The sequence below is a fragment of the Heterodontus francisci genome, chromosome 3, assembly GCF_036365525.1.
Source record: "Heterodontus francisci isolate sHetFra1 chromosome 3, sHetFra1.hap1, whole genome shotgun sequence".
Lineage (NCBI taxonomy): Eukaryota > Metazoa > Chordata > Chondrichthyes > Heterodontiformes > Heterodontidae > Heterodontus > Heterodontus francisci.
In genome coordinates, this window is record NC_090373.1 from 86,604,259 (window position 1) to 86,619,131 (window position 14,873).

At 44.1% G+C, this 14,873-nt stretch overlaps 1 protein-coding gene across 4 annotated transcripts in view; it reads left to right on the top strand.

The window, feature by feature from the left end:
* Positions 1–2,228: 2,228 nt before the first annotated feature.
* si:ch211-243j20.2 (uridine-cytidine kinase-like 1) overlaps positions 2,229–14,873 on the top strand; it is a 129,277-nt gene continuing 116,632 nt past the window's right edge. For 3 of the 4 annotated variants that reach the window (XM_068024085.1, XM_068024084.1, XM_068024087.1), the window contains exon 1: positions 2,229–2,318. In XM_068024085.1, the coding sequence (XP_067880186.1) occupies positions 2,248–2,318 (71 nt within the window). In that variant the 5' untranslated portion in view covers positions 2,229–2,247. The remainder of the gene's footprint in view (positions 2,319–14,873) is intronic. The other variant, XM_068024086.1, reaches the window with a different exon arrangement.

Sequence of the window (14,873 nt, forward strand, 5' to 3'; positions counted from 1 at the left end):
TCAGGAAGATGAGGCTCAGTCCTCAGAGAAACACAAATACTCTGGGAACAAAACACATTATACAACAATGCACATCACAGGCTGACATGAACCCTCTTTCACTCCAGTTTATGTTTTCTCTCTCTCCCTACCTCCCCGAGTTTGTTCTTTTCTCTGACCTCCCTCCCTCTGTGCTTCTCTCTGACCTCCCTCCCTCCCTCCCTCTGTTTGTGCTTTTCTCTGACCTCCCTCTCTCCCTCGGTTTGTGCTTTTCTCTGACCTCCCTCTCTCGGTTTGTGCTTCTCTCTGAACCCCCTTCCCTCCCTCTGTTTGTGCTTCTCTCTGACCCCCCTCCCTTCCTCCGTTTGTGCTTCTCTCTGACCCCCCTCCCTTCCTCCATTTGTGCTTCTCTCTGACCTCCCACCCTCCCTTGGTACTTCTCTCTGACCTCCCTCCCTCGGTTTGTGCTTTTCTCTAAACTCCCTCGGTTTGTGCTTATCTCTGACCTCCCTCCCTCGGCTTGTCCTTCTCTCTGACCTCCTCTCTCTCTCTCCCTCCCTCCATTTGTGCTTCTTTCTGACCTCCCTCCCTTGGTTTATGCTTCTCTCTGACCCTCCCTCCCTCGGTTTGTGCTTCTCTGACTTCCCTCCCTCCTTTGGCTTGTCCTTCTCTCTGACCTCCTCTCTCCCTCCCTTCCTTAGCTTGTGCTTCTCTCTGACCTCCCTCTCTCGGTTTGTGCTTCTCTCTCACCTCCTTCCCTCGGTTTATGCTTCACTCTGACTTCCCTCCCTCCCTCCCTCCCTCGGCTTGTCCTTCTCTCTGACCTCCTTCCTCTCTCTCTCTCCCTCCCTCAGTTTGTGCTTCTCTCTGACCTCCGTCCCTTTGTGCTTCTTTGTTTCTCTGTCTCTCTCTCTTCATTTGTGTTTCTCACCAGGGCAGCATTTTGATGGAATGTGTACTTTTAATTTGTTGCCTACAGCCTTGACCAGAATGATCAACAAAATTGGCTTCAATTTCCGATCTATGAAACTTTTTTTTAAAAAGTTAAGTAAAACCATTCTCACCTGATAATCAATTATTTGCTGCAACTAGAAAAAACACTATGTACTGAAAAATTACTCCCTAAATGGTTTAGATACTTTCAATAAAATTTATGTCCTTTCCTTTTCAGATTTAAAAATAGTCAATGTTAATTGAATACTCAGAAATGTTTGAAAATAAAGAAAATGTCAAAAATCTGAATTTTCTTGGCGGCATGGATCTAGGTACTCCATTGGGAAACAAATCTTGTGCTTTCCACATTTGTACCATCCTTCAGGTCCCAAGCACCTTTGGGACCAATAGTAACATGATTGAGTGTCCTATCCTCAGAAAATTGGGCATACAGGCATGAGGTCTACGATCAGCCTGAGGTGTTCAGTGGGCCCCAGTGCAGGCTGTAAGTACAAACTGTGCTGGAAGCCAAGCGCATAAATTTTAGTTTGAGTTCATCAGATCCCTAAATTGTACTTAAATGCAATTTGATAGAATGTGTACTTTTAATTTGTTGTCTACAGCTCTGACATAAATGATCAACAAAATTGGCTTCAATTTCCAATCTGCTATGAAACTTTTTTTAAAAAGTTAATCAATTATTTGCTGCAACTAGAAAAAAAGACTTTATGTACTGAAAAATAATTACTCCCCAAATGGTTAAGATACTTTCAATCCATAACATGGTTGGGGCACATCAGCAGTGATGTAGCCACAGACTGTTCTTTTGGAACAGGCAAAAGGGAATCTACAATCAAAACTTTGTTGTCTGATATTAGTGCTTCCATTAGCAGTGAAGAATGAGTAGACCCACAACTCAAGTTACAATCCCATGTCCTATTGCACTTTCAGTGTAATTACTTACTTTACGTCCTAACCCCACAGCAGGACCAATTTTAAGCCTGAAGCTGAAAATGCTGGAAATACTCAGCAGGTCTGGCAGCATCTGTGGAGAGAGAAGCAGAGTTAATGCTTCAGCTCAGTGACCTTTCGTCACAACAGGTTTTTGAGTTGCCAACTTTTGGAATGTCAAACTTACTTGCTGGAGAAAAGTTCTAATGCTGCTATGATACATTTGCTGACCTTGAAAATGTTCACTAATTTAATGTAAGCCCGAAGCCAACAGCCAATACGGCTTTGTCATTCATTGGCGTGTGCCACTCAAGCCAACGTGCTCAGCCTACGTGTTTGCGTCACTCACTTTACGCTTTGTGCAAGGAAGTGGAGATTGGGGCAATGGCCGGGAACGTGGATCAGATGGCAATGGTGGGAGAGGATGAGGAAAGGACCATCTCCAGGTCAGACAGGTATTAGCAAAGGGTAGGGCGGCCGATGGAAGGGAGAGTGTGCTCACAAGAGTTATTTATGGGAACCGTGGTGGCTTTACATTCCCACCTGGGGCAGGGAGTGTGGTGAAGGGTGGAAAGGAGCAGGCCTGTCTGAGGCAGGCGGTTACCAGGGGCACCGGGGAACGGGCTGGCTCGTGCCCGCAGGGAGAATGCGCGCGGATGGGCAGGCGCGTGCCGCACCTCTCGCTTCCTCCTTTGTTGCAGTATAAGCGTTGGGGAATGGCAGCAAACCTGAAAACTGCAGCAGAAACACATATTGCTGTAGTGCATTCCTGGGTATGGATTTATCTAGTTCAGCTTGCCTGGAGAGCAATAGTGCGTTGTGCAGTTTTTGTTTTGATAAATCCACCTGGTGGTATGTTAAATAGGTTGGTAATATTTCAACTAACCAAACATGTCCGTCAATGTAAATGTGAAGGGTGAAAACGCGTGACACTGGCAGCCACACCGATTCTGCTACTTAAAGTAGTTGCAAAAAACCCAGGTCGGATCATTGGTTTATATCAGAAACATTCGTTTCATTAGGGACACATTGAAGACTTTTTATTGAAATTGAACCACGTTCCCGGAAATGGCCACAGATCGTCAGGGATCTTTTAGTATTCATTTGCGCTTTTTAAATCACAAACCGACGTGAAATTAGTTACATCAAAGGGATTATCAAATGCACTGAATAAGGTATTTTAATAACTCTCGAATTCCCCCTTCAGATTGTCAAAAGATTGACCTTTGGTAAAAATTTTCATAAAGTTAGAACAGCTTGTAATTTTTTATTCGTTCGGGGGATGTGGGCATTGCTGGCTAGGCCAGCATTTATTGCCCATCCCTAATTGCCCTTGAGAAGATGGTGGTGAGCTGCCTTCTTGAATCGCTGCAGTCCTTGGGGGTAGGTATACCCACAGTGTTGTTCGGAAGGGAGTTCTGGAATTATGACCCAGTGACACTGAAGGAAATGGTGATATAGTTCCAAATCAGGATGGTGTGTGGCTTGGAGGGGAACTTGCAGGTGGTGGAGTTCCCATGTATCTGCTGCCCTTGTCCTTCTAGGTGGTAGAGGTCACGGGTTTGGAAGGGGCTGTTGAAGGAGTCTTGGTGAGTAGCTGCAGTGCATCTTGTAGATGGTACACATTGCTGCCACTGTGCGTCAGTAGTGAAGGGAGTGAATGTTGAAGATGGTGGATGGGGTACCAATCAAGCAGGCGGCTTTGTCCCGGATAGTGACGAGCATCTTGAGTGCTGTTGGAGCTGCACCCGTCCAGGCATGTGGAGAGTATTTCATCACACTCCTGACTTGTGCCTTGTAGATGGTGGACAGGCTTTGTGGAGTCAGGAGGTGAGTTACTTGCTGCAGAGTTCCTAGCTTCTGACCTGCTCTTGTAGCCGCAGTATATTGTGGTGATCCTGTTCAGTTTCTGGTCAATGGTGATGCCCAGGATGTTAAGGGATTCAGCAATGGTAATGCCATTGAGCATCAAGGAGAGATGCTTAGGTTTTCTCTTGTTGGCGATGGTCATTGCCTGGCACTTGTGTGGTGCAATGTTATTTGCCACTTTTCAGCCCAAGCCTGGATGTTATCTAGGTCTTGTTGCATCTGGATACGGGCTGCTTCAATATCTGTGGATTTGCGAATGATGCTGAGCATTGGGCAAATCATCAGCGAACATCCCCACTTGTGACTTTATGATGGAGGGAAGGTCATTGAAGCAGCAGCTGAAGATGGTTGGGCCAAGGGCACTACACTGAGGAACCCCTGCAGTGATATCCTGGGACTGAGATGATTGATCACCTCACAACCACAGCTATCTTCCTTTGGGCTAGGTATGACTCCAACCAGCGTCTTTAACATAAAATGCGCCAAGTGCTTTACAGAGGCATTATAAATCAAAATATGCTGCTGAGCCACATAAGGAGTTTTTAGGGTAGATGACCAAAAGCTAGGTCAAAGTGGTAGGAAAGCAAGGCAGAGAGGTGTAGGGGGAGGGAATTCCAGAACTTGGGGCCGAGGCAGCTGAAGGCACAGCCAACAATGGTGGATTATAATTGAGGACGTTCAGAGCCAGAATTAGAGAAGCACAGATATCTCTGCGGGTTGTAGGACTTGAGAATAGAAATGTGGGGCGGGGAGTGGGGTGGTGTTGCAAGGCCATTTGAACACAAGGATGAGACTTTAAAATCGAGGTGTTGCTGAACTGGAAGCCATAGTAGGTCAGTTAGCACACGGGTGATGGGTGGATTAGGTGTAAGTTGGGACACGGGCAGTAGAGTATTGGATGACGTCAAGTTTACGAAGGGTAGAATGTGTTAGAATAGTCACGTCTGGAGGTAGTAAAGACATGGATAAAGGTTTCAGCAGCAGAAGAGCAGAGGCAGGGCTGGTGTTATGGAGGTAGAAATAGGTGGTCTTACTGACGGTGCAGCTATGTGTTTGAAAGCTTAACTTGGGGTCAGATATTACACCGAGGTTGCGAACAGTCTGGTTCAGCCACAGACAGTAGCTAGGGAGAGGGATGGAGTTTGTGGTGGAGACAGAAGGCAATTGCTTCAGTCCTTCCAATATTTAAGTGGAGGAAATTTCTGCTCGTCCAGTACTGGATTTTCAACAAATAGTTTGATAACTTAGTGGAGAGATCTAGGAAGGCGGTGTTGAGAAAAACTGGATGTCATCAGCGTCCGTGTGGAAACTGTTTTTGGATGATATCACCTAGGAGCAACATGTAGATGAGAATTAGGAGGGGGCCGAGGATAGATAATTGGCGGGCACCTGAGGTAACTATGCAGGAATGGGAAGAGAAACCATTGATGATGATTCTTGGGCTACGATTAGATAAATAAGAATGGAACCAGGCAGTTGCTGTCACACCCAGCTGGTAGATGGTGAAGAGGCATTGGAGGAGGACGCTGTGATTAACTGTGTCAAAAGCTGCAGACAGCTCAAGAAAGACGAGGGATAGGTTGCCTTTGCCACAGTCACTTTGTGACTTTGAAAAGAGCCGTTTTGGTGCTGAGGCAGGGGTGGAAATGTGATCGCGATTCAAACATGAAGGTCTGGGAAAGATGGGCATGATTTTGGGAGGTGACAGCATGTTCAAGGACTTTGAAGATGCGGTGGTAGTTTGAGAGCATGGAAGGGTCAAGGGTTAATTTTTTGAGAACAGTAATGATGGAAGATTTGAAGAAGAGAGGGATAGAACCTAAGGGGAGAGAACAGTTAACAACTGCAGCTAATGTGGGACCAGGAAGGAAAGTTAGGTGATTAATAGTTTGGTGGGAATAGGGTTGAGAGAACAGGAGGTGGCTCTCACGGACAAGACAGGCTCAGAGGATATGAGGGGAGGTAGGAGAGAAACTAAAGAAAGGTACAGTAGGGTGTTTTAGATGAGGTTCTTCCCAGTGGCATAGGGGAAGGGAGAGAAATGGCAGAGGCAACGAATCGAATGTCACCAAGATTGAGAGCAAAGAAATCCATGAGCTCCTTGCATTTATCTATTATATTAGCTCCTTGCATTTGTTGGAGGAGAGGTTTAGGAAGGTGGCTTGCAGTCGAGAAAAGAAGCCAGGGCTAACCTTTGCGTTCCAGAATAATCCTGCAGTTCTCGCAGATGAGATGATTCTGAGAGCAGGACCCAATAATGCTTTATGTGGTCCAGCCAGATCTGGCAGTGAATAGCTAAACCACTTGTCCACCATATCTGTTCAAGACTGCGTCCCTTGGACTTAAGTTAGCAGAGATGAGGGAAATGACGAGGGTGCAAGAGAGTAATGGTTTTAATGGGGAGGAGGGCATCAAAGGTGGAGGTGAGGGTGTGATTGAGCAGATCGGTACCTGCAGAAATGTCAAAGAAGGACTGGAAGTGTAACAGATCTTTAAAAGGGCAATGCAGTTACTCACCCAGCTTTGGAAAACTCTTTTGAAAATCATTTTCTTGCAGGGAAGTGATGTTTAAGTAGGGAGCTAGCCCTTCTGTTTAGATTTTAATTTGTGTTGTGGCTCTGGCTGCAATTTGGACATCATGCTCTACAACATCTATACCTCTAAGCAGAGAGTGAGTAGCTACCTTGATCCACAAAATATTCCTCCTGCTGATGTCACCTAGGGGCAGCATGTAGATGAGAATTAGGAGGGAACCAAGGATAGATCATTGGGGGTCACCAGAAGTAACTGTAGGAATGGGAAGAGAAGCCATTGATGGTGATTCTCAGGCTACGATTAGATAGATAAGAATGGAGCCAGGCTGTTGCAGTAACACCCAGCTGGTTAATGGAGAGGCATTGGAGGAGACTGCTGTGATCAACTATGTTCGTCCCATTCCTCCCGCTCTAACCCTGTAGCCCTGCACGTTTATTTCCCTCAAGTGCCCATACAATTTCCTTTTGAAATCATTAATCATCTCCACTGCGACTGCCCTCATAGGTAGTAAGTTCCAGATGATTACCACTTGCTTGGTTTAAAAAAAAAGTTCTTCCTCACATCCCCCCCTGCATCTCTTATGGGAACAGCTTTTCTTTATCTGCCTTATCTAAACCAGTCATAATCTTGTACACCTTTATCAAATCTCCCCTCAATCTCCTTTGTTCCAAGGAGAAGAATCCCAACTTCTCCAACTTAACATTGTAGCTAAAATCCCTTATCCCTGGAACCATTCTTGTAAATCTCCTCTGTACCCTCATATCCTTCCTAATGTGTGGTGACCAGAAGGGGACGCAATATTCTTGTGGCCTAATCAGAGCTTTATAAAAGTTTAGCATAACCTTCCTGCTTTTGTACTAAATTTTTTATTTATTTAGAGATACAGCACTGAAACAGGCCCTTCGGACCACCGGGTCTGTGCCGACCATCAACCACCCATTTATACTAATGCTACATTAATCCCATATTCCTACCCCATCCCCACCTTTCCTCAATTCCCCTACCACCTACCTATACTAGGGGCAATTTATAATGGTCAATTTACCTATCAACCTGCAAGTCTTTGGCTGTGGGAGGAAACCGGAACACCCAACGAAAACCCACGCGGTCACAGGGAGAACTTGCAAACTCCGTTCAGGCAGTACCCAGAATTGAACCCGGGTCGCTGGAGCTGTGAGGCCCCTTGCTTCTATTTATGAAGCCCAAGATCCCATATGCTTTTCTAACTACTCTCTCAATATGTCCTGCCACCTTCAAGATCTGTGCACATGTATTTGCAGATCAAAAATAATCTCCTCTGATTTTTCAATTGAATTCTGCCTATTTAGATCACAAGTGGATCACCTGTGGTATTGCCCACAGAAAATCAGAATAAAATTAATTTCTCAGTGTATGAGTAATGTTGTAGGTTTAGTTGTGAGGATCTGCAGCTTCTGGAACTTATGAAGTCTTATTGGCTAGTAAAAGAGCACAATGCAAATGTGCTTGAATGACATATTATTATAATGGGGCCGAAGGGCCTGTTTCAGTGCTATATCTCTCTATGACTCTATGAACCCTCGGGTCCCTCTGTTCATGCATACTCTTTAAATTGTGCCATTAAGCCTGTATTGCCTCTTCATATCCCTTGTCAAAATACATCACCTCTTACTTGTCAGTATTAAATTTCATCTGCCACTTGTCTGCCCATTCTGCTTGCCTATCTATGCCACATCGCCAAGTTTGGTATCATCGGCAAATTTTGTAATTTTACTCTGTCATATATATGTATCAGTAAATGCAGTGGCCCAAGCATTCAACCTTGGGGGAACACCACTGTCCACCATTCCCCAGTCTGAAAAACAATCATTTACTACAACTCGCTGTTTTCTGTCCTTAAGCCAATTTTTAATCCAATTGGATATTGACCTTCCTATTCCATGAGACTCAATTTTGTTAACCAGCCTTTTTTGTGGTACTTTGTCAAAAGATTTCTTAAAATCCATTTAGACAACATCCATTGCATTCCCTTCATCAACCTTCTTTGTTACTACAAAAAATTTCATTAGATTAGTCAAGCATGATCTGCCTTTTACAAAGCCATGCTGGCTCTCCTTAACTAACTCAAACCTCTCCAAGTGCCTGTTGATTTTTTTTCCACCTGATTATTGATTCTAAAATCTTCACTCTGCTGATGTTAAACTGACTGTGCTCGTACGCTTTCTTGAATGAGAGTATCACATTTGCCACACTCCAATCTTCTGGCACCTTCCTTATATCTGGAGAAGATTGGTAGATTATGACTAGCTCTTCTGCTGTCTCCACTCCCACTTCCTTTAGAAGCCTGAAATGCAAGCCATCCAGACCAGGCGACTGATCCATTCTAAGCATAGCCAGCCTTTTCAGTAAATCCTGCCTGTCACTTTTCACCCCATCCATTACCTTTACCATCTCTGCTTCTACTGATATTTTGTCAGCATCCTTTTCCTTAGTAAACACCGATACAAAGTACTCATTAAGTATTCTAGCCTTGCCATGTGCCTCAAAGCATATATCATTTTCTTTGTCCCTATGGGGCCCACCCAACCTCTTACTACCTGCTTACTAGTTACATGCTGGTAAGAGATTTTTGGGTTCCCTTTTATGTTAGCTGCCATTCTATTCTCATATTCTCTCTCTGCTAGTCTTATTTTCCTCTTCACATCCCCTCTCAACTTGTTGTATTTGGCCTGGTTACTTGAAGAGGCCACCTGACATGCATCACACACCTTCATTTTTGTTTCATCGCATTCTCTTGTCGTCCAAGAAGCCCTGGCTTTGGTTTCCCTAACTTTCACCCTTGTTGGAATGTACCTAGCCTGTACCTGAAACATCATCTTAAAGATCATCCATTGTTCCATTACTGTTTTTCCTGTCAGTCTATGGTTCCATTTTACCCTGGCTAAATCCCTTCTCATCCCATTGAAGTTAGCCCTTTTCCAGTTTAGAAGTTCTACTTCAGATTGTTCCTTGCTTTTCTGCATTACAAGTCTAAACCTTATGATACGGTGATCACTCTTATCCAAGTATTCCCCCACAGACATTTGGTCCACCTCATTACCCAGCAGCAGATCCAGCAATGCCTCCTTCCTAGTTGGGCTGAAAACATACTGGTCAAGGAAGTTCTCCAGAACACATTTCAGAAATTCTTCCCTCCTCTTTACCATTTACTCTAACATTATCCCAATCGATATTTGGATAATTATACAGAGGCAATATTGGAGGAGCTTAGTTCTTGCACATTTCTGTGATTTCCCTGCAGATTTGCTTTTCTCTCTCTCTCATATATAAATATATGTGGAGGCCTATAAAATAACCTTTGTAGTGTGATCATCCCCTTTTTGTTCTCAACTCCAACCAAATTGATTCTGTCCTTGCCCCCTCAAGGACATCCCCTCTTTCCAACACTACAATGTATTCTCTGATCAGTACCACCACCCCCACCTCCCTTTTTTCCTTTCCTGTCTTTTCTGAACACTTTGTACGCCTGGATATTAAGTGCCCATTCTTCACCATTTTTCACCATTTTTCAGCCATGTTTCAGTTATTGGTGCCATATCATATTCCCGCAAAGCTTATTTGTGCTTGTCCATCACCAAGCTTATTTACCCCACTTTGTGTGTTTACATACATGCATTCTAAACCTGTCCTTGTATTCCTCATAGTCCTTAGTCTGCCCCTTTTCTAATATATATTTCCTTCTCTATTAATATCCAACACTCTCATTCCTTTATGCACCTTATTCCTTTTTCCACTTCTATATGCTGGTGCCCATCCCCCTGCCAATTTAGTTTAAATCCTGTCCAACCACACTAGTGAACCTCCCCACGAGGACATTAGTCCCAGTCCTGTTGAGGTGTAACCTGTCCCTTTTGAATTGGTGCCTCCTGCTTCAGAACTAGTCCCAATGCCCCAAGAATCAGATGCCATCCCTGCTGCACCATACATCAAGCCATGTGTTGATCCTCCCAATCTTCCTATTTCTACTCTCGCTAGCATGTGGCATTGGGAGTAGTAAAGAGATTTCTACCTTTGGGGCCCTTCCCAGCTCCTGAAAGTCTGACCATAGGATCTCAATACCTGCCCTCTCTATGTCGTTGGCACCGAGGTATACCACAGCCTCTGGCTCACTCCCTTATCCTGCAGAATGTTCTGCACCCTCTCTGTGATATCCTTTACCCTGGCTCCAGGGAGGCAACACACCATACAAGACTCATGATGACGGTTACAGGAATGCCGGTCTGTCCCCCTAACTATGAAATCTCATGTAACAACTGCCTTTCCACTCTTTGCTATTACCTCCCGTGCAGTCCCTTGCTGATAGGTGCAATAGTCTGGAGTGCATTCCTTCAAGGTGTTGTCACTCCCATTAGTCTCCAATGCTGAGTAGTTGTTTGTGAGTGGCATACCTGCACTGCCTACTCTTCCAGATGGTCACCCATCTCCTATCTTGAACTCTCACTACCTGTGAGGTGACTACTTCCTGGAACGTACAATCTGGGAAAAACTTGTCCTCCCTGATGCTCCATAGTGACTCCAGATACCCCTCAAGCTCAGAAATCCTGACCTCGAGTTCAGGCAGCTGGAGACACTTGCTACACAAGTTCCCAAAGACACATGAAGAGTCCTGAAGTTCCCATGTGGCCCGGGAATTGCAAGCAACTGGTCTTGGCTGCCCATCCATTGTCTTAAAAAATTTCTCTATTCCTGGTTTTTTTAAAAAAAGGGAGAGGGATAAACCTGGCAATTACAGGTCAGTCACCCTAATGTTGATGGTGCGGAAACTTTAAGACACAAAAAACTCAGACAAAATTAATTAGTTTAAGAGGCATCTTGACAAATACATGAATAGAGGGATACAGTCCTCGGAAGTGCAGAAGGTTTTAGTTTAGGCAGGCATCAAGATCGGCACAGGCTTGGAGGGCCGAATGGCCTGTTCCTGTGCTGTACTGTTCTTTCTTTGTTCTTAGCTCATTATTTACCAAGTGCTAAAGAACAAATAAATGAAAGCCAGCACAAATCATATTTAATTAACAGTTCTTTGATGAAGTAATGGAGAGGATAAGGCAGTTGATCTGTGTATGGATTTCAAATAGTCTTTGAAAAAGTACCATATAATAGACTTTTAAGAAAAATTGAAGCTAATGTGATTAAACAGACAGTGGCCGTGTGATATGAAATTGGCCAAGGGATAGAAAGCAGAGAGTAGTGGTGAACAGTTGTTATTCATTCTAGAGGGAAGTATACAGTGATGGCCCCCAGCGGTCAGTATTAGGATCATTGCGCTTTTTGATATATTAACAACCTGAGCTGGGGCATAATTTCAAAATTTGCAGATGATGCAAAACCTGAAAATAAAGAGGAGGATTGTAATAAACTTCAGGAGGACATAGACTGACAAAACGGGAAGTCACATGGCAGTTAAAATTTAATGCAGAGAAGTACAAAGTGATACATTTTGAGAGGAAGAATGAGGCGAGGCAATATAAAACTAAATGATACAATTTTAAGAGGGGAGGTCCAGGAACAGCGAAACCTCAGGGTGTATGTGCACACATCTTTGAAGGTGGCATGACAAGTTGATAAGGCTGTTAAAAAAGCATATGGAATCTTTGGCTTTATTAATAGAGATATAGAATACAAAAGCAAGGAAGTTATGCTAAACTTCTATAAAACACTGATTAGGCCTCAGCTGGAGTATTGTGTTCAAATTTGGGACCACACTTTTGGGTGGATTTCAAGGCCTTGGAGAGGGTGCAGAAGAGATGTACTAGAATGGTACCAGGAATGGGATACTACAGTTACGCTGGGGTGGTTCTCCTTGGAAGAGAGAAGGTTAAGAGGAAATTTGAAGGAGGTGCTCAAAATCATAAGAATACAAGAAATAGGAGCAGTAGTAGACCTTATGGCCCATCGAGCCTGCTGCGCCATTTGGTGCGATCAGGGCTGATCATAGGTTTGAACTCCACTGTCCCATCCGCTCGCCATACCCCTTGATTCCCTGAGAGACCAAAAATCTGTCTGTCCCAGCCTTAAATATATTCAATAAAGGAGCTTTCACAGCCCTCTGGGTTAGAGAATTTCAAAGATTAACAACCCTTTCAGTGAAGTAATTTCTCCTCATCTCAGTCCTAAATGATTGGCCCCTTATCCTGAGACTGTGTCCCCATGGATTAGATTTCTCGTCCAGTGGAAACGATCTCTGAGTCTACCCTATCCAGCCACTTCAGAATCTTGTATGTTTCAATGAGATCAGCTTTCATTCTTCTGAACTCCAGAGATGATATGCCCAATTTACTCAGCCTCTCATCATAGGATAACCCCCTCATCCCAGGGACCAGTTTAGTGAACCTTCACTATACTGCCTCCAGTACAAGTATATGTTGAGGAACACAGGGCTTAGTGAGAGAGAGGAACTGAAGGAAATCAGTATTAGTAGAGAAATTGTGTTGGACAAATTGATGGGATTGAAGGCCGATAAATCCCCAGGGCCTGATGGTATGCGTCCCAGAGTACTTAAGGAAGTGTCCTTAGAAATAGTGGATGCATTGGTGGTCATCTTCCAAGATTCCATAGACCCTGGAATAGTTCCTACAGATTGGAGGGTAACTAATGTAACCCCACTATTTAAAAAGGAAGGTAGAGAGAAAGCAGGGAATTATAGACCAGTCAGCCTGACTTCGGTGGTGGGGAAAATTCTAGAGTCCATTATCAAAGATTTTATAGCAGAGCACTTGGAGAACAGTGGTAGAATTGGGCAGAGTCTGCATGGATTTACGAAAGGGAAATCATGCTTGACAAATCTATTAGAATTCTTCGAGGATGTAACTAGTAGTGTTGATGAGGGGGAGCCAGTGGATGTGGTTTATTTGGACTTTCAGAAGGCTTTCGACAAAGTCCCACAGAAGAGATTAGCGTGTAAAATTAAAGCGCATGGGATTTGGGGTAGTGTATTGTGATGGATAGAAAATTGGTTGGCAGATAGGAAACAAAGAGTAGGGATAAATGGGTCTTTTTCCGAATGGCAGGCAGTGACAAGTGGGGTACTGTAGGGATTGGTGCTAGGACCCCAGCTATTCACAATATATATTAATGATTTAGATGAGGGAACTAAATGTAATATCTCCAAATTTACAGATGACACAAAACTGGGTGGGAGGATGAGTTGTGAGGAGGATGCAGAGAGGCTTCAGAGTGATTTAGACAAGTTGAGTGGGTTGGCAGATGCAGTATAATGTGGATAAATGTGAGGTTATCCACTTTGGTAGCAAAAACAGGAAGGCAGATTATTATCTGAACGGCTGTAAACTAAGAGAGAGGAATATGCAGCGCGACCTGGGTGTTCTCGTACACCGGTTGCTAAAGGTAAGCATGCTGGTGCAACAGGTGGTTAAAAAAGGCAAATGGTATGTTGGCCTTCATAGCGAGAGGATTCGAGTACAGGAGCAGGGATGTCTTGCTGCAATTATACAGGGCCTTGGTGAGGCCACACCTGGAAGGTTGTTCTTGCTATAGAGGGAGTGCAGCAACGGTTTACCAGACTGATTCCTGGGATGACGGGACTGACGTATGAGAGATTGAGTCAGTTAGGATTATTTTCCCTGGAGTTCAGAAGAGTGAGGGGGTATCTCATGGAAACCTATAAAATTCTAATAGGACTTGACAGGGTAGATGTAGGAAGGATGTTCCCGATGGTAGGGGAGTCCAGAACCAGGGGTCATAGTCTAAGGATACGGGGTAAACCTTTCAGGACTGAGATGAGGAGAAATTTCTTCACCCAGAGAGTGGTGAGCCTGTGGAATTCGCTACCACAGAAAGCAGTTGAGGTCAAAACATTGAATGTTTTCAAGAAGGAGTTAAATATAGCTCTTGGGACTAAAGGGATCAAAGGGTATGGGCGAAAGCGGGAACAGGTAACTGAGTTGGATTATCAGCCGTGATTATAATGAATGGCGGAGCAGGTTCGAAGAGCCGAATGGCCTACTCTTCCAATTTTCTATGTTTCTACATCCTTTCTTTAAATCTGGAGACCGTAACTGCACACAGTACTCCAGATGTGGCCTGTACAATTGTAGCAAGACTTCTTTATTCCTGTACTCCAATCCCCTTGCAATAGCGGCCAAAATGCCATTTGCCTTCCTAATTGCTTGCTATACCTGCATGCTAACTTTCTGTGGTCCATGTACAAGTGCACCTAAGTCCCTTTAACATCAACGCTTACAAGTTTCACACCTTTTAAAAAATATTCTGCTTTTCCTTTCTTACATAACTTCACACTTCTCTGCATTATACTCCATCTGCCATCTTGTTGCATTCATTTAACCAGTTTTCAGCCTCTCTGTGTCCTCTCCACAATGTACCTTTCTACTTTCCTTTGTATCACCAAACTTAAATTCATGACTCTCTGTCTCTTCATCTAAGTCATTAATATAGATTGTAAATAGCTGAGGCCCCAGCACTGATCATAGAAACATCGAAAATAGGAGCAGGAGTAGGCCATTTGACCCTTCGGGCCTGCTCCGCAGTTCAAAAAAGGTCATGGCTGTTCGTCTAATTTTTTAAATAGTCATTCATGGGATGTGGTTGTT